This window comes from Sitophilus oryzae, unplaced genomic scaffold, assembly GCF_002938485.1.
Source record: "Sitophilus oryzae breed Bouriz unplaced genomic scaffold, Soryzae_2.0 scaffold_1440_pilon_pilon, whole genome shotgun sequence".
In the NCBI taxonomy this organism is placed as follows: Eukaryota; Metazoa; Arthropoda; class Insecta; order Coleoptera; family Curculionidae; genus Sitophilus; species Sitophilus oryzae.
This window is the reverse complement of record NW_022146105.1, coordinates 3,833,590-3,860,003: the sequence shown is the minus strand read 5'-3', so window position 1 is coordinate 3,860,003 and position 26,414 is coordinate 3,833,590. Positions and strand designations below refer to the sequence as shown.

Genomic DNA, 26,414 nt, shown 5'->3' with positions numbered 1-26,414 from the left:
TGAATCCTTGTTTTCAGCGATTTTTGATGATGGTTAAAACTTCCCATACATCTATTACTGTTCTCGTAAGACTATAATGGTCCATATTTTCTTAATCTACACCATTTAATTAGTAAGTAACAGCAATTTTAACGAAATTGGTGGCATGACGAAAATCGGCAATTTTTCATGACTATTTTTTACATATTTCAAAGGCTTTAGAAATACAGTGACATAGCCATAAAATTATGAAATTTCCAGCATTTGTAGGAAAGTTTATGTACTTTCAGAAAATATACTACATCCATTACTGTCCTCGTAAGACTACAATGACATATATTTTCTTATTCTACATCGTTTAATTAGTAGGTAAACAACAGCATTTTAGGAAAATCTATATTTTTTTTTCGTATTAGTACGAGAGAAAGTCGAAATCACAAAAAACACCATAGTGCTTAAGAAAAAGACCAGAATTAAAGCTGAGAGCGTAAGACAAAATGCTTACAGCTACTAAATTCTTAAGAACAAATTGCAACAGCCTGAATACCATTGAAAATATGTTCTAACAAAGTCCAGTGTACGAATAGGGTCACAAAAGATCGTTATAAATAATAACTTATGTCTTCCTTTAGTCGTTTGAGTTGGAAATGCAGCGAATAAAATGAAACTTTGTGGCTATGATGCATGAAATGAAGAAATATAATATTTTACACATGGGTCGGCGAAAAACATGAGGTCTATGGCTTTACTAACTCCCACTTTTTTCTTTCCACGTACTTAACTCTCACAGCTGGAGTCCGTCCTGAAAAACACCATTATAATAATAGGCGCAATTTGTTCGTTTGCGTATGGCAGATATCGAGACCTACTAATTTGTACATTACTCATTCCTATGATCGATGACTTTTGCGAGGATTTTGCCTAGAACCATCCTGCCGATAATAATGATCTAATTATCCTTTATTATTTATTTTATTGATTTATCTGTTACACTGTGAGTACATACATTTTAATAAGCTAAAATAAAACAACTACGACATCGTGAAGTCTCGATATATTAATAGATACAATAGACTCTATTAGTTTCCGGGATTTTCTAGACAGATAAATAAAAAAAAAACGTTATTGAGACTTTTATCTTTGACTATACCTTTGAAATAATGTTATTGTGTGGATTATATTTAAACTTGTATTTTTGCTGTTTGACGATTAAACTCTCCCGTGTTTTCACTTTTAATTTTATACAGCGTCGGGCATCTATAGCTTCTAGAATAAAAAACTTGGCAATTTTGTTTAAGTGCAAACCTAAAGTAAAAAGTAAGTACTAGGATGTATTTCAGGAAAATATTTTAACTTATAGGATGGCTCAAAAAAGTGTGAGTAGATCGGGACGATTTTTTTAAATGGAACACCCTGTATATTATTTGATTTTTGACTTCCTTTCAGGTCACTTAATATAATCCTAAGATACGAGTAAATATATTTCAGTAGTTTCAGATTTCAGAGATATTAATTAATAAATAAAAAATATACAGGGTGGTCCGAACTGTATACCGGAAACTTCGGCAACATATTCTGCAGATAAAAATAAGTAAAAAAGTCCGTGTAAATGTATGTCCTAAAATGCTTAGTTTCGGAGATACAGGGTGTAGAAGTTTCATTTTTATTTCGATTTTTTTCCAAATAATTTCTGAAGTAAGTTCAATATTTGGATAAAAATTGGTGTCTGGAAGTTTTTTGACATGAGAAATTTGATTTTGATGTCAGTGTGACTCCTACTAGTAGAGGGCGCCACCTACATATTTTTTAACTGGTTTGAAGAGTAATAACTTTTCGTCTGTACCTGTATAAAACTACTGAGTAAAAAAATATACATTTACGACGTTTTCTACGCGAAAAAGGTCTCTTGGTAAAAACCGCTACGAGTAATTGTTTTCGAGATATTTGGAAAATAAATTATCAATACCTGTCATCATTGACATAAATTAAACATGTTGACTAAATAGTTATTAGACTCAAATCATAAATTTGAAATGTTTTTGTGCCAAATGTTCAACAGAAACTGTTTATCATCATTTTTTGCAGAAAAATTTATGATTAATTTAAAAAAATAAAAATTTCCCCAATTTATTATTTTAGTGAAATAACCATCTACTCAACGTTTTTATTTTTCGTCAATAATGACATGTATTTACTGTTTCCATTCTAAATATCTTCAGAACTGTTGCTCGTAGCGATTTTTACAAAGAGATATTTTTTACGTAAAAAATCACAGAGATGTATATTTTTTCGCGCGGTAGTTTTATACAGGACGGACAAAAAGTTATTACGCTTCAAAACAGTTAAAACACATGTAGGTGGCGCCCTCTACTAGTAGGAGTCATATTGACATAAAAATCAAATTTCTCATGTCAAAAATCTTCCAGACACCAATTTTCATCCAAATATTGACGTTATTTCAGAAATTATTTAGAAAAGATCGAAATAAAAATGAAACTTCTACACCCGGTATCTCTGAAACTAAGCATTTTAGGACATACTTTTATACGAACTTTTTTACTTATTTTTATCTGCAGAATATACTGCCGAAGTTTCCGGAATACAGTTCGGACCACCCTGTATATTTTTCAACCTTTCTTAAAAAAAATTATTAAAAATACAAGAACTATCACTGAAATCAAAACTATATTAGGTATTTACTTTAAATGGTCGGTATTTAACTTTGATATAAATATAATAAATCGGTAATCTTAAATCATACAAGGTGTTCAAAATTCTGCGCCAGACTTTCTAAAAAAATAAAAAAAAAATTCTTCGTTTCTTTTTAAATGGAAAACACCCTGTAGATATTTTTTACTAGATGGAGAATTAAAAAATGGACATTTATAACATTTTGCTTATGTCCAATATAATTTCAGGTGTTTCAGATTGTTAGTAGGATTTTTTTGAAGCGTTGGATAGAAGTGTAAAAAAAATGTGCGTCCGAATGTTTGTACACATTTTTGAATATAAATTTGGCAGAAGGTTAACGGTCTGTGCTTGTGTTTCAGCCTATAAATCTAGATACTTATTTTAACTCCCCGATCCAAGGATAAAAGTGGTTATTTTGACTTAAAATACACCCGAACTATTTATACACTTGAATAATCTGCCGATTAGTATATTTCTAGCTATCATGGTCATGCCTAAATCATAGTTATAATAAAAAGTTCCTCTTATATTTGATTTTACTAAAGAGTTGTTTATAATATACTTGACAAACATAAGGATATGCTTCAAGATACGATACTATCTGAGTAAAATATCATAAAGCCAACTATATGGTTCACGAGAGTAATACAGCTAAAAACTATAACTTCTGACTAGGATTGTTTAGGTAGCAATGTACTTTCTTGCTGTATTTATGAACTATTCTGTTATGCAAAAGCAGAAAGTCCGTTTATGTTGTTCGAACACCTGCTTCAGTCACAATTCATGACTATAAAAATGCCAAAAACGATTAGAGATAAATGATGAATAGTAAATTTAGTAGTAAAATATATATTTTTAAGCAATTTGTACCAAAGTATTTTGACTTTCAGTTTCTTTTTAAATTAATGTTTCATAGTTGTGTTGATGAGGACCAAAACCCAAGATGCAATGAATTTAATGCTTAAATATTTATAAAATATTGCTGTCTTCTTCAAAACGAATATCTCCAATAAAAATATAGCTGTAGAGATGAGTCAAAAAACAAATTATCGAGTAATTAAGCGCCTTGATAATAAAGTGGTTCTTAAATTTCTTACTTAATTAAACTCTTCCACAAAGTGTTTAAATCTTTCGCCAAAATAACAATGATTTGTTTGCCTCGTATAATAGGTAGTCGAAGACCTTTATTTTTTATTTTTAAGTCAAATAATTTGGCTACATATTGCTTAAAAATCATCAAAATCGGTCGCCTAGAACAATATATATGTTGAACTTTAACTTTTAAGCCGGTCAGTTTAGAATTGTGCACTACAGTAACCTACAGAGACACTAGTCAATATATAATTAAATTCAGCACAAAAACTATATCCGTACACAACAATTCCGTTAATCTGAGCGAAAATGACAAGAATAAAAGCTGGGGCTTTGTGTTATAGAAAGCGTAAAATCACTAAACCGAAGATAATACATTTTAGTACTACCTAAATCAAAGAAAAATATTCTAATACCTAAAACATAAACTACATTAAGTTTTTTTACCGAAAAAATGAACTAGTTTTATTTTTTTGCAGTTTTTGTTACCACTGTTTTCTCTTGCCGGACTTGATTGAAGTCTTGTTTACCAATAATTGAAGAAAATTTAACATGCAATAAACGTTTTCACTTTTGAGACGTCTAAATGACGGACTTTTTTCCCTTTAATTGACATATTCATTTGAATATTTCTAGGATACCAGCAAACAATAAATCAGCCAAATAAATATTACAAAATATACAAGTCATGTATCTGGTATTACTTTAGTTGTAGAAAATAAAATGTTTGGAGTACACGTGAGGCAATGGAATATTAGCATATCGAGAAAGATATCAACAGAAACGAAGCAATAACTCTTGTTATTAATTACGGGCAAAAAAGAAATACAAAATACCGCCAGAAGCTTAAAGAAATAAAAGTAATCGGCTTCCTTTTAATTAAAGCTTTATCGAAACAGATCTTCAGTTACAGATCACGTTCATGTCAAAAACATGCTGTTGAACTCTTTAAATTAAAATTTGACAACTGGTACACGGTGATGGGTACTTTCCAAGAAAACAAATTATACACGGTGTCCCTAAAAATTCTCTACAGCACGGTATCACAGTAAAAAATAATATTTATATTTTAACCAGAATCTTCAATACATCTCTGAACTGTCCTTTTATTCTTTATGAAATACAGTCAAGGTGTGCGAAATGCATCACCTGCTATATTAAAATACCGGGTCTTGTGCTGTAACACGAATTTAGTATCTTGCACAGCTGCCCATCATTATTGGGACACCAACAAGAGATAAACTTATATTTTATACCAAAATATTAATTAACATATTTCAGGATGTCCAAGAAAAATATTTCATCCATCGTGTACTGTATAGATAATGCTACGATCTAACTATATCAGCTTAGAAATGATTGTCATTATAGTGTTAGAAACAAGAATTTATTAGATAAAAAGAGATGAGATATTAATAATTATTAATTAAAGCACTATAAATTTCCTGTCAACGGAATTAGCTATTAACGCAGTTTTTTTTAAACAAAAACATTTACGAAATGACATCACTGTACAGAGTGTAACGAAATATGGATTATCCTTTTAAGGAAATGTTATTCACTACATTTTTTTCTAATCTACGATTTGGTTATGGCCAAGAAAATCAATTTTCACAACCACGTTACAAAATTTAAAATAATAAATAATAGAATCAAAAGAAACTTACTTCACTTGAGTAGTCCTCAGGCTGATTAACGTACGATCTATGTCTGTATTCTTTGCCGCTCAATCTCGGGTACTTTGAAGCCGGTTCCCTGTAACAGTCGCTGTCCGATTCGTCTGAAGAGCTTGCCGAATTCTGCAAGGAAGAGAAGAAGATATTACATCATCGTCCGAAAAGAAACAGTTTAAAAGCTTATTACCACAACGACAAGAAAATACATATCAGTGTTCATTATTTTAACCAACTAGGTATCACGAACAAAAATGTTCAATAAAATGTTATCCGCCAATCTTATCTACAAATGGATAAAAAAGCGATATTTTATCTCGTATCATGAAAACTTAATCAATATTTTGTTTACGTGTTGATATTAATTATGAGGATATTTTCACGTAGGTGAATTCAGTCAATTAAAAGTCTTTTAATTGTTAGGGCTCGAAAAAACGGGCCTTCTAAAGAACGTTCTCTAATGAAATTGAGAATTTATAAAGATTTGTTCATAGGTCAGACAGATAATTTTCTCTATTCAATGAATGAAAAAAAATAATTTTGCAACACTACGGTGACCTTAGAATAATACTGAAGGTACGCTATGGTACGTTCACCCATTTATATGACGCAAACTTCATTCGTTTAGCAATCAATAAATCTTAAGAATAAAAGCCAGTGGATTACGGAATCTAGATAGAATGCAAAAAAATTCTAGACAAAGGAAATGTTTTAGTCATCTAGTTTAGAGTCAGTTTCTTATGTCTATTATTTGTACAGGGTGGGTCAAATTCGACGCTTTTAAATGGAAACACCCTTTTCTATAGGAGATAGACGAAAACTAATATCGGTGTCTGGAGCTCAATTTTCATCAAAAACATGATGGTGAAAACCGCACATCAATATCTGTTACCGTTTCGGAGTTACAAAAATGTGCATTTTTAACAAATCGCTGTAACTTTTTTGCTATGGAAAATTTTGTATTTCTATGAAAACATTTCCAAAGCATCTTTTTACGTAGAATTTAATTGTTTAAGTATAATTTTTTTAAACTTAATAATTTAAGAGTCATCAATAGAAAAATTGATTTTTTATATGGGACACCCTGTATATTTTTAATTTATTGAAAATAATTTAAAATTACCTTTCCAAAAGTATAACACACTTGATATTTTGCTCGATTCCTCTTCGAGATATAGAGTATATAAAATTCGCCCGCTTTAAATAAGTAGGCTTTGAAAGGCACCGGCTGTAATGCAAAAAAATTCTAGCTGTGAGCATCAATTAAAACGAAAATAATATTTGCTATGAGAGATGCAGAATTTTATAATAATTTAAAATATATTTAACCAACATCAACACATTTAAACTATATCTCATAACAATAAAAATAAATAGCAAACCAGGACATGAGATTTTGCTACAGGTGTTCGACATATCGACCGTTTTCTGTTATGGACAGACGGGGCAGTTTTCTTGCGGAATTCATTAACTCAGTGGGGGTGAAAGATACCCTCTCATAACTGCTAAGTATTTCTAATTCTTGTCTAGATTATACAGAAGAATAAGGAACCTTTATTCTTCCGCAAATATATCCATTAGATTAGGATTAGATCCATGGGCACTAAGTCAGGTGGCCTCGACGGCCAACGGCTGGGTTCTTGGTCAGCTATTCAATTATTCTTGAAATTGGTTGCAGAAATTTGCTGATAACTTCAGCATTCAGAGGCGGTGCGTCGTCTTGCTGGAAAAATATGTTTTCTTAAAGTTCTATTAAGGGCATATCATCAATATATCTAAGTCTAAAGCCTACTAGTTAAAAGTGGCGAACTTTTAAAAAATCTGTATTTCGAAGGGGATTATAACAAAATATCAAGTGTGCTATATTTTTGGAAAGGTAATTTTAAATTCTTTTCAGCTAATTAAAAATATGCAGGGTGTCCCATATAAAAAATCAAATTTTCTGTTGATAATTCTTAAATTATTAATTTTAAAAAAATTATACTTAAACCATTAAATTCTACGTAAAAAGGTGCTTTGGAAATGTTTGCATAAAAATACAAAATTTTCCATAGCAGAAAAGTTACAGCGATTTGTTAAAAATGCATATTTTTGAAAAACACCCCGTAACTCCGAAACGGTAACAGATATCGATATGCGGTTTTCACCATCATGTTTTTGACGAAAATTGAGCTCCAGACACCGATATTAGTAGTTTTTGTCTATCTCCTATAGAAAAGGTTGTTTCCATTTAAAAGCGTCGAATTTGACCCACCCTGTACATTACCTATTTCGATCTTATTTTTCTTCTATTTTACCAACAAATTCATAGTAATAATATTAGTTCAGACCTTTTTTTTAGAAATCAGTTCCTCATCCAGACTTAAAGACTCACCAAACTTGATTTTCTTGAACAGATGTTTGCATGTCTGAGTGCCTGTTTTAGTTGGTAATATTTCTAAAGAATAAACTACTATTAAGTCGGTACTTCAATTCATTCATCCACTCTGTCTGTCAGCAAGTATCAGAGTTAATTACTTTAAGATTAAGCGACTTAAGTCATTCGTAGTTTTAGTTAACTCTGGTCAAGTGGTTTTTATTGTCTTTATTAAACCCCAGAATTTTCTATTATTCTAATTTTGTATATACGTGCATTATTGTTTTTATTTAAGAGATTAAGAAAAAAAAATATAACAAACGATGAAATTGATATCAAGAGGAGTATACTAACGGACTAGATGAAAACAGTTATTAAGCTTTTCCAATAAAAAAAGAAAATTAAATATATCAGCGTGTCTAATAAGAAAATAATACGATCCGGAAAAAGCAATTAAACTTTTTTTAAATTAAGATGCCCCGAGCACGTAGTGTTGTAAAATGTATGTTTAAAAATTTTGCGTGGTGTTTGATGGACTAATGCGATTTAAATTGAACGGTTTTTTCATTATTTACGCTAGTATTGTGTGTTGAGCTCTTGTTAGCTAAACATTCGTTAGCAGTGGCAGCCTCTACCACGTGCAGCACATTTTCAAATTACTGCAACACAAAGAGATCGGTTTGTTATTGAGTTAGCGCGTGCCTAAATTTACGGTGCACTATAAAAACAAAGAATTTTCTTGAAATCAACCAAGCAACTAGATTAAGAGTTCGTAAAATTACAGAACATTTCACTATTCAGTTCTATACATATTATATTATTTTGATACAATGATAAACTTTTTTTATTGATTTATGTTAAATACTTTACCACTGTACGGAAATAAAACAATAAATGATTTAAATTTTGAAGAGGATTCATGCATTATCTTGATAACTAATGCTAACTCTGGGGGTGTGGCTGTGAGCCATCAATATTCACTGTTGTACTACATCTGGAGGATTGTACCTCTCTAAGTTGTAACAATCCCAGTTGTGCATTATGAATAACTGATGAAGTACGGAGTACCAGCTGAACTAGAAAAATAATCATGACAGGAACAAGTATAGAACGTCGCTGGAATTCATTAAATCATTCTCTTCCTTTATTATTTGTTTTTATTTTATTTTAAGCGTGTTTATGCAATTATTAAAAGTCCTTAGTATCTTCTTTCACTGAGAAGTCGTTAATTTTCTATGATTTTACGCGATTGACCTACACTGATGTACCCTATATTTAAGATTTCTCTCTCGCTTGTCGGGAATAAAAAGCCTTTCTTGGTCATTTTTTGCTCAGTTGCTTGTTTGCACCCTTTCTCTTTGCTAATCGCAAAAATGGCTTCTTTGTAATTACGCGGATCGTCTGAAAAAGACGCACGAATTCATCGAAATATCGAACAAAAGCCTCTCAAATATTAATTTATTAGAAAGGTAAAAAAGTTAACTGTTATAATGATAACGTTGCACGCTTCATAAATTTTTACAGTCATCCGATTCTCCAAAAATTAATAAAATTAACGAAAAAAAGCCAAACGAACTAACTGTAGTTTGTTTTTAGCCGGAGGCAAAAGCGAATCATAACCCAAATTGTATATAGCATCATCAGTATTTTTATTGAGCAATCTTCTACAGTAAAAAAGTGAAGTGTGGAATAAGAACACGCAAACCTCATCAGATAGAACGAGTATAATTAAATAATTTATAATGTAACATAGGTTTTGAATAATAAAAAGTCACTATTAATCTTTTTTTGACTTTTATCAGAATAATTTAACAAGGTCGAAATTAGTAGTGGGAACTATCGAATGAATACTATCGAAACATTCGATAGTTGCAATTCATTCGAATAATTCGATAGTAAGAAAACATTCGTTGAAAACTATTCGAATAAAAAATATCGAATAGATCCGTCATCTGCCTTGAAATATTGTATTCTAGTAATTCGGCAGCAAATACCATTCATTTATAAAATTAATTCATTTATTCGTCAGGATCGATTATAATAAAATATTAACTGAATTTTAGTTGTCGCCCGGCGACGTAGGTTTCTTTCCGAGAAACCCGACAGCGGTCGGTGGCAATGCTATGAAAGAAGCCGGCATCTTTGATTTTTTGCGGAGTCAGATATAGATAAGAACACATTATTTTTTTTATTGAGGTGCTAGTATTTACACAAAAAATACATTATGAAGGGCGCTGTTGCCATATTTTGGTATTAGTTGATATTAGCAAAAGAATATTATTGTTTGGCTTTTAGTTAGTTAGGGATAGTATGTCTATATATTCTGCATTTTTTTTTATTAATATTCTATTGTTACACTGCAATAATACTTGTTATTTTGGATGTAGGAAAATAAGTTTTAATGTTTTTAAGCAAAAGACTGGTTTAATAAATAATAATAACAGTAATAATTTGTTATACCTATTAACAATAAAATTTAAAATCATTTAATATAAATATTTTTTTTTTAGTCTCTAAATTTTTTTGTGTGTGCAACGTTGGTTTATTAAATAATAATAATTACAGAACTAATTTGTTATATTAACAACAAATTTTAAAATCATGAAATATAAACATTTATTAATTTTCTAAGCATGCAGTGTAATGGAAGAAAAATATAAATAAAAATTAGAAATCAAAATTATTTATATTAGGTGCTTTATATTACTATTTAAAAATTATATTTACTTTTACTGGCATTTACTTTAAAAATAAATGAAATATTTCTTCGCAAAAAACTACATGTAAGAGAATTAGCATAAACAAAATAAAAACATCGTTAACTTTTTTTTAATTGGCACGTGTAAAACTTTCATTTTAATTTTCTCACCCCATAGTTTGAGTTCGATAACCATTTACTTAACCACATTACTTAAATATGATTATTAAGTTCAACTAATTCATATTATTAAAACATCTAAAATACAAATATGTATTTTTAAAATTAATTGTAAGTTCATCTCATCTCTCTTAAAAATTGCTACTTCTCAAAATTTCCCATTAAAAAATAGACCATATACCATATAAAATTAAATAATTGAAAGATCGGACTACGGAAAACCACACAAACTTTCAAATTTGGAAGAACTAATAATGCACTGACGCATACAAAAATCAAACGAATACTAAATTTCATTTGTCAAAAGCATTCGATAGTCGTGGCTCAACGATAACCATTTAGTCGCACAGCGAGGTTGTCACATATGCTTTAGTATACAAATGAATGAATGATTTTATTCGAATAAAACCATTCGATAGTTGAAATCATTCATTCATTAACCATTCGATAGTCTAATTCATTCGATAGTTCCCATCGCTAGTCGAAATGATTGATAACTTTATTAAATTTAGGGTGCATTTATTTACATCAAAATTTAATAAACAAATAATTCTACTATCATATTTAAAATTTTACAAGTAGAAATTAATTATGACTGTAAAAATGACCAGGAAGGTGTGAAATTATACGTACACTTCGTGAAAATTTTAATTAACATTTTTTTAAGGCGGAGAAAATTAAAAATTATAATTTACTTTCGCCTTTTCCCAACTCATTTGACGAAACAATAAGGTTATTTAAGAAAGCTTCATAATTTAGTTATAAGAAGTAATAAAACTTGCGACATTATCTTATTTTTTTCACAAAAAAAACTAAAAGTGAATAAGGATTTAGCTATTAGGATCATTAATCTACTTTTATCGGTCCCTAAATCTAAATCTGGTACTAAGTACGATCATAATCTGTAATTTTTTGTCCAAGTAATTACTTACCGCACTGTGTCATTTCCGATGCCAAGCCACAATGAGTCACAATCAATTATATGCAGAATATTTTGCGCAATAATGAAACAAGAAAATGCACATAGGAGCTAGAACAGACGTTTACACACCTCAGATCAAATCTACAGTTACTTCATCAGAAAAAATAATTTATTCTGTGTCCAAACACATATTTAAATTCTGAATTGGTGGAACAAAAGGATCAAAATATGCAAGCCTGCATTATTTTTTAAAATAATAACTGTCCAGCGGCTACACTATAATTAAATCATGGACACTTAAGACCCGTACGACAGTAATAAAATCACTTCACTCTGGCGTACAGCGAACATAAATACTGGAACCACGAATTACGATTTTCAAGCAGTCAAGTTTTGCCTTACACTTACACCTGAATTTACCGGTAGGTGAGCTCATCTTAAATTTTTATTTTACGAAAAAAAATCACGTAAAAATGCACCTCAATTTTCGTGACATTTAAATTCAACTTGCTTAAAAATTCTTCTTGATCGAGAAAAAAAAACGATCTTAGAAGTATTTTTTTAGGGAGGTTACTGTGACGCTGTTTTATTTTCTTGGGTTGTATTGTACAATTATTAAACAATAAAGTTGTCGTACAACAATGTAAAGACATTTTTTATTGAGTTAATTAATACAAATTACAGGATAAAATAAAAAACCTGTTATTAGATTCAATTGATTTAAAGCAGTATTAGCATATCGGCGTGCGAAAATCTGTGAAAGAATTTTCTTATTAGATTAACCTGATGATGGAGAGAGGAAAAACATGTGCTTTTCCCACATTGCATCATACGGTTTCGTATATGCAACGGCGATTCATCGCATGACTTGACTTGGTCTCGGAAGGCACCATAATGGCCATTTTGTCTAACCACTAGGCACTAAATCAAGACGTGAATTATCCGAGACGTCGAACTTAAGTGTATTTCCTTAAATGAACAAGGAAGATGCTCCGTTAAAAAAAACGGCTGCCCACGAAATGATAATCTTCACCTTTTGCTTAAGGAGTTTCGTTAAGGACTTTCTACTAATCGCGGGCTAAAAAGTGGCAGGCATTTTACTACGAACCGCCTATAAAGGTAAAATGTTAGAGAATTTTGAGTGACGTTTTTTATGATGCACGATATGCTAGAACCGAAAAAAGTTAGAGCGGTAAAAACTTTACACAGCGGCGTCTCCGACATCTTTAAAAATTTCATATATTATTTTAATCTATTTTATAAATTCATATTAATAATATTTATTTTTTGTTTATTAAATAAGTTTTCCTAGATTTAAAACAAAATTTCCGGAAATATGCATTCTCATCTATTGATATTACAGCTCAAAAAATGTGTAAGTAACCTACAATTACAGGAAATTCTGTATAAGGCTGTATAAGAAATTTCCCCTATTTCAGACCATTATTAATATTTCTTAAAGCGGTGATTCCAGAAATCACACTTTTTCAGCAGATTTAAGACAATTTTCATTTATATATTGAAAATACGTCAATAAAAAAAACGATTTACTGCAAAATCAGGGTGCAAAGATTTAAATCAACGGTTTTTTTTAATTTTAATCATGAATTTAAATTAAATCAAAGAAATCAGCTTTTTGAAAACTTATAATAAATTATTCCAATAACATAATATACCCTATGTTATATATCTTCATCAAATAAAATGTTACACTTGCTGTTAACGTTTAAACACTTTTAATAAATCGAAAGATAATTTATTAATTTAAAAGTAAAAGTTATTAATTTATTTATTAAAATGTTGGACCGATTTTTGAAGTAATTTGGTGTGAATCCATTAAACTTCTAAAAGGCTGAGATTTATTTTGAAATTTATGTACAGGGTGGGTCAAATTCGACGCTTTTAAATGGAAACACCCTTTTCTATAGGAGATAGACGAAAACTAATATCGGTGTCTGGAGCTCAATTTTCATCAAAAACATGATGGTGAAAACCGCACATCAATATCTGTTACCGTTTCGGAGTTACGGGGTGTTTTTCAAAAATGTGCATTTTGAACAAATCGCTGTAACTTTTTTGCTATGGAAAATTTTGTATTTCTATGAAAACATTTCCAAAGCACCTTTTTACATAGAATTTAATCGTTTAAGTATAATTTTTTTAAAATTAATATTTTAAGAGTTATCAACAGAAAAATTGATTTTTTATTTGGGACACCCTCTATATTTTTAATTAACTGAAAAGAATTTAAAATTACCTTTTCAAAAATATAGCACACTTGATATTTTTTAATAATCCCCTTCAAAATACAGATTTTTTAAAAGTTCGCCACTTTTAACTAGTAGGCGTTGGACCCCTTATTGATGATATGCCCTTAATGCAACTCGAAAACATATTGTTCCAGCAAGACGACGCACCGCCTTTGAACGCTGAAGTTATCAGCAAATTTTTGCAGCAAATTTCAAGAATAATTGAATAGCTAACCAAGATCCCAGCCGCTGGCCGTCGAAGCCGCCTAACTTAGTGCCCATGCATCTAATCCTATGGATATATTTGCGGAAGAGTAAAGGATCCTTATTCTTCCGTATAATCTAGACAAGAATTAGAAATACTTAGCGGTTATGAGAAAATATCTTTCACCCCCACTGAGTAAAAAATTCCGCGAGAAATGTTCAAAAACCCCGTCTGTCCATAATAGAAGACGGTCGATATGTCGAACACCTCTAGCAAAATCTCATGTCGCTGTTTATTTTGTTTGCTGTTTATTTTTATTGTTATTAGATATAGTTTAAATGTTTTGATGTTGGTTTAATATATTTTAAATTGTTATAAAACTCTGCATCTCTCATAGCAAATATTATTTTCGTTTTAATTGATGCTCACAGCTAGATTTTTTTTGCATTACAGCCGGTGCCGTTCAAAGCCTACTTATTTAAAGCGGGCGAATTTTTATATATTCTATATCTCGAAGAGGAATCGAGCAAAATATCAAGTGTGTTATATTTTTGGAAAGGTAATTTTAAATTATTTTCAATAAATTAAAAATATACAGGGTGTTCCATATAAAAAATCAAATTTTCTGTTGATAATTCTTAAATTATTAATTTTAAAAAAATTGCACTTAAACCATTAAATTCTACGTAAAAAAGTGCTTTGAAAATGTTTTCATAAAAAGTACTCTAAAATTTTCCACAACAAAAAGAGTTCCCAATGCACATTGTTGAAAATGCATATTTTGAAACGCCAGAAACGGCAACAGCTATCGATATGCGGTTTCACCATCATATTTCTGACTCAAAAATGAGCTCAGACACCGATATTAGTCGTCAAATCTCCTAGAAAAAGGGTGTTTCCATTTAAAAGCGTCGAATTTGACCCACCCTTTACAATTGACAGAAATCCGGTGTTCGAATTTAATTTCTTCTGATATTAGGCTATTCTTTCCCGAGAATCTTTGGCTTGTGAAATGAAAAATAAGTCATTAATTTTTTGAAAATCTGATTTATATAATGTTTTTATTAAAATATACAGAACTTAATAAAACAAAATTGATACGTTTCTTTTCTGTAGTACATTCTCTCAAACGCCACTGATGTTATGGACGCTTAACTTTATCGCAGAGTGGAATTGGCAAGCATCGCTTTGAAACGAGTGTCGTGAGAAGCTGAAAAACTGCAAAAAGATGGATGTGTGGGCCTTGCCTATTTATGCAGATGCACATTTGAATGAAGCCGGCCCACCCAACGAACGTAGGCACGCTTTTTCTCGGACATTCATAATGAAACTAATTATTGCCCAGACAATCTATAACCTACTAACCCGCAGCAAACACAAAGCAATCCGTTTTTAACTTTTGCATCGGCAAATGGAGCATATTGCACTTAAGAAATATTGTTAGAGTGACTTAAATGCACTTTGCTCGTCAATAATTCTTACTGAAAAGGCCATGAAACAGCACATTTATTTCAACAGTTTAATTGTTTTTTTTTAAGCTTCTATGACGCCGTTTTACTTCTGTCTATAACACATTTTTTTTTATTTTTTCAGATCTTTTACGAAAAGATTTCGGAATCAAGCTGATAATGGAAGCCCCTATAGTGAGTACAAGTTTTTTAAGATGATTTTTACTAGGATTTCCATACGTCTGGATTTACCCGGACAAGTTAAATCGGGGTTTTAAGTTAAATAAGGGTTAAATCTAACTTAACTTTGTTGAATATTTTGGATGTGATTTTTTTTTATTGTATTTATGAATATAAATTTGCCCATGAACGATGGGAGTGACAGTTGTGCCTGTCATTTTAATTCACAAGTAAATTGCATTCTGTCATGTTTTAATGTCATCTGTCGAGATCTTCCCTGATCCGCTTGACAAACTTTTGCTCGTGCTAATTGTATACGCAACACGTAAACTGGTTTGGATTTATCGGTATATAATGGGCAATATTGAATTTTATTTTTTATTTATTTTTATAAGGAGACTGCAGGTCGCATAACGCTCAATGGAACGAAATATGCTGGGAATAAGAAAAAAACCGTAAAAGAATAGAGTGGATACGACAAAAGACTCAGGTAATAGATGCTATTCACAGAATTAAATCCCTCAAGTGGCAATGGGCAGGACACCTGGCAAGAAGGACGGACAACAGATGGACCACAAAAATTATAGCATGGTACCCACTAGGAATTAAAGTGACCTAGAGGAAGACCAAACATGAGTAGGACCATGATATTACATCACAACAATAGACAAAAATGGGCCTAATGACAAAGAGAGTATCTAGATATGTGAGGGAGGCTACACCATAGTTGGAAATGGTTAAATAAGCTGAAAATGATGATGATGATGATTTGAATTAATGTCAAAAGTGTGAAGTAGGTAACTAATAAAATGTTCAAAGTTTTCTCTTGAAAGAATAATGAAATTCATGTCAATCAAAAATGTCATTTGTAACGTATGCAGTACAAATCACACATGACAGTAAATACAATTTATCCTATTTTCTGCATTTCTGGGAAACTGAGTTTTTTTTTGAGTTAACAGTAATGTATGATTTAATTTTATTATTTTTTTATTGAAAACTGAAAATAAATCACATTTTTATTTTTTGCAAGTGGAATTTAAATCATTCTGTGCATGTCCAATCATTAGCTAGTACATTCTACTATTCACTATATACTCGTTAGCATAAACAATCTTAAACAAGGTACGTGCTGCGCAAACCAAGTCGTACATTTCGCCAGTGGCAATACCGTATAAAGTAACCCAATAAAAGCCAGTCGCGAGATGTCAATATTAAAGCTCACCTGCATCAAAAGCGCTGCCACACATTTTTCACTTCCGTTAGAATTTTTTAAAGGTTAGCCAAGGTCGAACTCGTGAGGACCTTTAGGCTACGAACATTTTTCCTTCGAAAATTAAGTGAAACTGCATGCCGTTCCGGTTCTATACTATTTATTATTTAAACAAAAGTACGTATTAGCAGTCGCAGAGGTGTATTTGAATCACATCTGATATATCTGAAATTATATACCGCATATGTGCGTAGCGCCCGCGGCTATAACCCAGCGAACGAATTATTTAGATTGAACGAGTTATAAGTGCGCGAAAGTGTACAAATTAATGTCATTTCAACTGTACAACGACAAAAAGACACGCACAAATCTATCATTACGACCTGTCCGATTTTTTAGCACCGTTAAGGCTTTTTACATGCTCAGCTGGACGTTCTACACGACACAAACATTACGCAACGATTCCAACCGTACGTTGAACTCTACTGGCGGTTTTAAACAAAACACAAAAAACAACTCCCCCAACCCTTGTCCTTTCAGCAGTAATGACAGGCCTATCATTAAAATGTCATTACGATGGCGTGCAAATCATTGTAATTCATTTACCTAAATATGTTTCCATCAAACCGTTAAATAAAAAAACGTTCTAGGTAAAAGGGGTTGAGTCTACCACGATTGTGAATTACGGTATTGCACACCGTTAGGTATGGAATACCTGGTAAGACCATTCGGTACAAATTATGTTTAAATTGGTTTGCATGCCCGTTGTGTTTCGGTTTCGACGTTTTTACCGAGCTCTCAGCATAAATGATGGAACATGTTCAAGCTTAATTAACAATACCATCATTTTTTTTAATTATACACTAATGGAAATAGCAATTGAAATAATGTTAATAGCACAATTATTTTGCTATAACATCTTTAAGGAATTTAAAATCTCTAACTAATTGCAATAGAAATGTTTCTTAGAAAAATGGAAACTAGGAGTTAATACTGGTTAATACAATGGAACTATCTTAATCAGTGCAAGTATTTTAAACACGCATATGAGGTTTTTTTCGCGAAAAAAAAACTTTTGAAAATTCGGAATTTTCTGAAAAATATTTTAGAATTTTTTTTAGTTTTTAGTTAAAAAACATAATTTCTTGATAATATGGCAACATAGGTATTAGATTAAATTTACAAGAAAGAAAATCCAGAAAAGATCCAGTGGTTCTCAAAATTTTAGCCAAAAATCATTTTTTTTGGAAATTTTCAAAGTAAAATAACTCCGTTTATTTTGGTCTTATGTGAAAAACGATTAAGAGAAAATATGTTTCTTTTATCGAAATCTACCACCCGGTAAAATACTTGCACCTATTTCTGGGACACCCTGTAGAACTCTTGTTCTAGAAAATATTTCCACTATCAGAACTGTTCCAGAATTTAAAAAAATAGTGATACGCGAAGTTGGCCCATTTCATATCTCCCGAAATTAACCACAACTATTTTTCTAACTTGTCAAAAATAGAACTATTGTAAATCTGTCCAGAACTTTCAACTTCCAGTTGATTTTTCGAAAAAAGGGTGCCAACTTCACAAGAGTTCGTTAACTATATACAGGGTGTCCCAGAAATAAGTACAAGTATTTTAACTGGTAGTATAGTTCAACCCCAGAAACACGCCTATGAGGTTTTTTTGGTTGCGAATCCGTTATTTTGGACTTATAATATGAAAAACGATAAAGAGAAAATATGTTTCTTTTATCGAGATATAATATGAAAAACGATAAAGAGAAAATATGTTTCTTTTATCGAGATATACGACCCTTTAAAATCATTGCAATTAATTCTGGGACACCCTGTATATTTACCGTTAAGGATTGAAAAGCTAACAAACAATATAGTATTTATTAAGAGATCTTTTGTGTATCGTATTCGGATGTAAGTCTTATTATCTCTGGGTATATCCCATGGATTGTTTGTTTTGACATTTACCGTTTATTAGATTTATTAGTCATACCTATTTCTAGCAGTCTTTGTATCCATGTAGATAATAAAGAAACGTGTAAAATATTTTGCTTCATTTTCTACGGCGATTTATATTAATGATTCCTTGCTGAAAATGGAAACGTTGTTACATGTAGGGGAGACCAAGGTGACTTAAGACTTCCTAGGTAGTTTATACACAAAAAAAGTTGTGTTTAGATATTTTAAATAGTTTTTTTTATTTGTTCTTTGTATTTTTTTGCTTCCGACGACGATAAAAAAAGATATACTTCCCGAAACGTTAAGCATTTTTGTCCGTTAGGCAAATTTGTTTATTAGTAAATCACTGCTGAAAAGTGGGTCTCTCGTTGGATTAACGCAGCAGTGTTTTTCAAAAAATAACTATTTTATTTTGTAGATTAAGTGTAGTCTTTTGTTGATATCCGCCTTTGATCAGTAGAGGTCTAGTTTTAATCTATACTAATATATAAAATCCTTAAGTGACTGACATACTGATTAATCACGATCCTGCTCAAACCACTCAACGTAAGAAGCTCAATTTTGTCATACAGGTTGATTCTAGGGTGTAGAGGTTCGTTAAGAAGGGATTTTTCGAAGTTCCAGTTCCAAGAGGGTGAAACCACCCCTCAAATATTACATTATTTTTTATTTAAAAAACGGTCAAGTTTCCGAAAAAAATGCTTAAACACGTATATTTTATTTTGTTTTTTTTACATATTTTAAGATTTTTTAAAAATGTATACAGGGTGTTTCGAAAAATCTGGTCATTGATTAATCACGATCCTGCTTAAAGCGCTTGACGTAAAAAGCTGATTTTTTGAAAACAGATTGACTTTAGGGTAGTAAGTTTTCGAAACTCGAATTCTAAGGGGGTGAAACTATCCCTCAGATATTAAAATATTTTTTTATTTAAAAACCGGTGAGTTTTTCGGAAAAACTCTTAAAAACGTATATTTTATTTTGTTGTTTTACATATTTTAAGATTTTTTATAAATTTATACAGGGTGTTTCATAAAATATGACCATTGAGTAATCACGATTCTGCTTAAACTGCTTGACGTTTAAAGCTGATTTTTGGCAAACGGATTGACTGTGGGGTGTAGAGGTTCGATAAGGAGGGGTTTCTCGAATCTCAAATTCCAAGAGGGTGAAAACGCCCCTCAAATATTACAATATTTGTTATTTAAAAAACGGTTAGTCTTTCGGGAAAACGCTTGGACAAGCATAATTTATTTGTTTTTTTTACATATTTTGAAATTTTTTAAAGAATCATACAGGGTGTTCCAAAAAGTTGGGTAATTTCTTAACCACGATTCTGCTTAAACTGCTTGACGTAAAAAGCTTATTTTTGGGAAACGGATTTTTCGAAAGTCAAATTCCAACGAGATGAAACTACCCCTCAAGTATTACCAAGTTATATAATAATATCGCCATATTGTTTTTTCTCATGCTGACATAAATGTGAGAAAATTTTATCCAGTTTGTATGTTAATGGAAATTCTTGCTTTGCTTTATCATCACCATTACAAATTATTAATTCGATGCGAACGAAGTCGCTGGTACACGCTAGTATTATAATAGTTTGAAAGAATTATTAGAAGTCGAACACCATGAACGAGACCAAGTGAAAAACTTTAGCGCGCGTACATACATAAACCAGGGCCCCATAAACTTTTCATAGGAAAACTGAATGGCTCACATCCGTTCAGATCAGAACGGTACATTACGGAAGTCCCGACCGTTGCTTATATCCAAATAAAATGTTTACTATAGGCTATTCGAAATTAGAATAGCGAAAAATTTATAGTTTCCGTAGTTATGTATCGAAACTGCGCCGGTGTCATACTGTTTTGCGGATATCCGCGGTAGATATGAAAAACTCTCTCTTGCGGAGAATATTATTATTGTTCAAACAATAGGATTTTTCTCGTTTTTTTATTTCTATCGATCTCCCTTCATCAACTCATGTTAGAGATGGGATTTCGTTCTGATTTTTGATATCGATCTATTTCGATAGTTAAAAAATTATCGATATACAGGGTGTCCCAATATTCCTTGTACATAGAACTACTACGTATTTTTGGAATCAAAATAAGTTCATTGGACACAATTTACCTCTATACAAAAGTGCTTCGTTCCTACAAATAATAAACATATTTTTTCTAATATTTTAACAACGAAGGTTATTCCGATTTGAATGAAATTTGAGGTATGTTTTGCTTAGTGCTTTAGCATTTGACTTTCACAAAAATCAAGAAAAAAAACGGGAAGGGTGAAAACTATTCCCACCCTTACATAAATTTTAGTATAAATATTTCCGAACTCCACCGACGACCGATTTTTATTTCGTAAAAAGGTCCTTCTAGTATTCACTACATTTTTTGTCTCTTGTAAAAAAACGCCCTCGCGCATACTTTTTGAGGAAAAAAAAATTTTCCGAAGTTGATTTCCAAAAATTGTTTTTTGTCACATCAAGCTATGGAGACGCATAAAATCTATTATGCTCTAATAATCTAGTTGGCGAAAATGTTATATTTAACAATAAGCTTCATAAGGAAGCAGTTTTGTATAAAGATAAATTATGTGAAATTAACTGATTTTGATTCAAAAAATACGTAGTTCTTCTATGTCCACGCAATATTAAAACTCCCTGTGTATTTTGTAGATCTACTTTGGAAAAATAAATCCTCCAAAAAATGTTTTCTCAAAAACTATGCAATGTCTCGTTTTTTTGCGAGAGATAAAAATGTAGTAAATATTTATATAGGGATGGGGGTAGTTTTCACCCTTCCCGTACTTTTTCTTGAATTTTGTGAAAGTCAAATGTTAAAGCACTTAGCAAAACATAGTCACCCAAAATCTCTTTCAAATCGGAATAACGGTTCTTAAAATATCTTAAAAAATGTGTTTGTTTTTTTAAAGTTTAATGCCCTCTAGCGGACAAACGAAGCACTTTTGTATAGAGGTAAATTGTGTCCAATGAACCTATTTTTTGACTTCAAATATACGTAGTAGCTCTATGTCCACGGAATATTGGGACACCCTGTATATCACCCATATATTATATATTTCTTCCCACAAATTCACCCATTTCATATATTAAGCAATACTCTTGGTGTATATCTAGGTTTCATTCATAACATTATAGGTGTCGTGTGTATAAGTCTGGGTCACCTGGTATCTTTGTATCATTAATTAATACAGCATTCTTCTAATTCTTTTTCGCGATTTTCTTGAACTAAGCAGAAAAGTAGATACGTGCATTGTTAAGGCTGTACCGACAAACGCAGATTAATTCTGGTTTGGAAAATGGTTCGAGTAAAACGAGTTCGTAAATGGATATTTCCTAACAATTTTTTTCTGCCTCGGTTTCCTGAACCAGCAAGCGATAATTAAATATAGTTAGCCGGACGAACTACTTAGTAAACATGCAATCTAGAATTTACCATTTGTATTGTTGTACGGAAGACTTTTTCCTGTGCACATTCTGTTATAGAGATCATTTATATTCATTAAGCAATATACAGGGTGTACGGAATACCGTGAACGAACCTGAGATGGGACCATGATATTAGGAAATTAGCAAAGATAACTTGGGCCCGCATAGCCAACAATAGACAACAATGGGTCCAACTACAAAGAGAGTATCTAAATATGTGAGAGAGGCTGCACCATAATTGGAAATATCAGAATATTATCTTTACATAAAAGTACATAAAATTTCCAAAATTTTCTAGCTTTATTTGGTATATTTCTAGACGTCTGGAACAATAGCCAAAAATTGTAAAATTTTCGATTTGTTTTTTTTTTCAAGAGCTTTGAAAACGTGTAAAAAATATAAAAAAAATCGGCTAGGTACATATCAACACGTAATTCAATATAAAAATATAATAGTTGATATTTAATACTCAAACCTTAAAAAACGAGGAAACAAGCAAAATTTGAGGTTACACCTCAGGAAGCCCCTGATATATAATATTTTCTATAAAGAAAACGCATTATAAATTGAAATATAATATTTAGCGTATTAATAAATAAAAAAACAAGTCATATACCGAAACGGTTTTACGAAATAAGATATTTTAATACGTCGATTTCAAATAATATAAAAAATACATTTGTTTTCAAGAGCATATCAGGTACAAAATGTGGCACGAAAATCCGCATTTTTATATATTAAGTATGCGAAGAAGTCTTTATCTAGCAAATAGTATATAGCACCTTTTCCCAAAATGGAAATATAGTTATTTACTGTTATTTTACATCGTGCCCTATTAGGGAAACAACGCGTTTGGCTTTATGCTTCTTCTACTTATACGAATTCACTGATACTACTAACCAGTGTGAAGAACCAGCGCTTCTTTATCTAGGCGAATACAAACATGTGAAGCCGGTATGTGATTTAAAACACATTTAGCCATAGATTAGAGTGAAGGTGGAGCAAAGCAAACGTAATACCCAGTACTTAAGAAATGCAGTAAGGTTTACCTAACGGTCTGTAAATATTATAATAAAAAGCTTTTTAACGATCAATTCTTTAGGCCTGACAGCCAGCAATTAACAGCTTTTTACCAATCTTCCGGGTGAATAGTATAAGTCATGCGTGTTAATTGTAATTTACTATATTGGTAATATTTGTTTCAAGATATAAGGAACTCCCTCTATGCCTAAAGCTTCGTAAGAATAGTTAAATCTGATGCAAGAAAGTGAATGATATAAATCTGATTTTTTCGAGACAAGACAACACAAGAAATGATCCATTTTCTAAGGAGTAACGCTGCCAATTGAGCTAGTTATATTGGGAATTTTGTTCCAAGAAAGAAGGGTCTCCCTCTATGCCTAAATCATCGGAAGAATAGTTAAATCTGATGCAATAAAGTGAATTATATAAAATATGATTTTTTCGAGACAAAACAACACAAGAAATGATCCATTTTCTAAGGAGTAACGCTGCCAATTGAGCTAGTTATATTGGTAATTTTTGTTCCAAAAAAGAAGGGACTCCCTCTATGCCTAAATCATCGAAAGAATAGCTAAATTTGATGCAATAAAGTGAATGATATAAAATCTGATTTTTTCGAGACAAGACTATACAAGAAATGATCCATTTTCTAAGGAGTAACGCTGCCAATTGAGCTAGTTATATTGGTAATTTTTGTGTCAAAAAAGAAGGGACTCCCTCTATGCCTAAATCATCGAAAGAATAGTTAAATCTGATGCAATAAAGGGAATGATATAAAATCTGATTTTTTCGAGACAAGACTATACAAGAAATGATCCATTTTCTAAGGAGTAACGCTGCCAATTGAGCTAGTTATATTGGTAATTTTGTGTCAAAAAGAAGGGACTCCCTCTATGCCTAAATCATCGAAAGAATAGTTAAATCTGATGCAATAAAGGGAATGATATAAAATCTGATTTTTTCGAGACAAGACTATACAAGAAATGATCCATTATCTAAGGAGTAACGCTGCCAATTGAGCTTAGTTATATTGGTAATTTTGTGTCAAAAAGAAGGGACTCCCTCTATGCCTAAATCATCGAAAGAATAGTTAAATCTGATGCAATAAAGGGAATGATATAAAATCTGATTTTTTCGAGACAAGACTATACAAGAAATGATCCATTATCTAAGGAGTGACGCTGCCAATTGAGCTAGTTATATTGGTAATTTTTGTGTCAAAAAAGAAGGGACTCCCTCTATGCCTAAATCATCGAAAGAATAGTTAAATCTGATGCAATAAAGGGAATGATATAAAATCTGATTTTTTCGAGACAAGACTATACAAGAAATGATCCATTATCTAAGGAGTAACGCTGCCAATTGAGCTAGTTATATTGGTAATTTTTGTGTCAAAAAAGAAGGGACTCCCTCTATGCCTAAATCATCGAAAGAATAGTTAAATCTGATGCAATAAAGGGAATGATATAAAATCTGATTTTTTCGAGACAAGACTATACAAGAAATGGTCCATTTTCTAAGGAGTAACGCTGCCAATTGAGCTAGTTATATTGGTAATTTTTGTGCCAAAAAAGAAGGGACTCCCTCTATGCCTAAATCATCGAAAGAATAGTTAAATCTGATGCAATAAAGTGAATGATATAAAATCTGATTTTTTCGAGACAAGACTATACAAGAAATGATCCATTTTCTAAGGAGTAACGCTACCAATTGAGCTAGTTATATTGGTAATTTTTGTTCCAAGAAAGAAGGAACTCCCTGTATGCCTAAATCTTCGGAAGAATAATTAAATCTGGTGCAAGAACGTGAATGATATAAATCTGATTTTTTTTCAAGACAATACAAGAAATGGCCCATTTTCTAAGGAGTAACGCTGCCAGTTTGCCACAGATTGAGTTAGTTATATTGGTAATATTTGTTCCTAGATATAAGGAACTCTGTCTATGCCTAAAGCTTCGGAAGAATAGTTAAATCTGATGCATGAACATGAACGATATAAATCTAAAAATATAATCTAAATTTTTTCAAGACAAGAAAATACAAGAGAGTCCATTTTCTAAGGAGTAACGCTGCCAATTTACCACCGACTGAGTTAAAACAACTTCAATTAGCTTTTACAGTTATTTGTGTACAATGACACTGTGTATATCGGCGATGGTATAAACAGCTCGGTACGAATAATATTTATTTCTAATAGGAAACAAAACAGATTGTAAAATTGCCGATTACAAAAGGTAAGGCACGCTGTGGAAACAATAGATTTTAGATTGTTTGATTGCTGGTACAAACTCGATCGAAGATCTCGGAGGGAAAAAATTATATGCCGAGGCACATCTGAGAATCGTGAAGATTATAATGGAAGCTTGCGCAACTCGAAAATATTTTAGGAGTGCTCGAAAAACATAATTCATCGTCTTGTAATTATACGGTTCAAACGGATAGACAGATAAAATTATTATTATTCTAGACCATACATAACTGTTTTCAAATTTCCAACAACAATTTTTTGCGCCTTCAGAGTACCTTATTAATTTTAAAAATACTTCACCAGTAAAAGATAACGTAATATGTAAAGCTTTGCTAATTATATAGCTCCAAGCACTCTAGCTTTATTTTTATTTGAACTCTAATAACATACCCTGTCTCAAATTAACTGTCATTTATAAAATTTTCATAACATTACTAATATACATTTATTTCGTATCATACAACCAAGAAAACTGCAATAATTTTGCTTTCATATAGACAAAAAGAATAAGTTTTATTTATATTTATTTTATAATATTTTGTTAAATTAAAAATAGTTTACGCTAAATGTATTTAAAACCAAATGAGCTTTTATGATGCCCTGCATTGACCACAAGCTTGACAAGAGTAGTGTATTTGGTTGTATAGTATTCAGATTAAATTAATGAAATCAACTCTGTTTTACACTCTATTTATTCTGTGCTCTTTCCACTTCCAGCATCACAGAACGTGCTGATAGATAGTCCTTACAATAATTATATACTTTACACTTTTTACTATGCGAAATAAATTATAAAATAAAATTGCCCCGGGTGCACTAATTGATGTATA

The 26,414-nt window shown here is 31.3% G+C and overlaps 1 protein-coding gene across 1 annotated transcript in view; it reads right to left on the bottom strand.

Annotated features, from left to right (window-relative positions):
* The window catches only part of LOC115876834, a 145,792-nt gene that overhangs the window by 27,279 nt on the left and 92,099 nt on the right, over window positions 1-26,414 (bottom strand). The window contains exon 8 of the mRNA XM_030892810.1: window positions 5,430-5,561. Coding sequence (XP_030748670.1) covers window positions 5,430-5,561 — 132 coding nt within the window. The remainder of the gene's footprint in view (window positions 1-5,429; window positions 5,562-26,414) is intronic.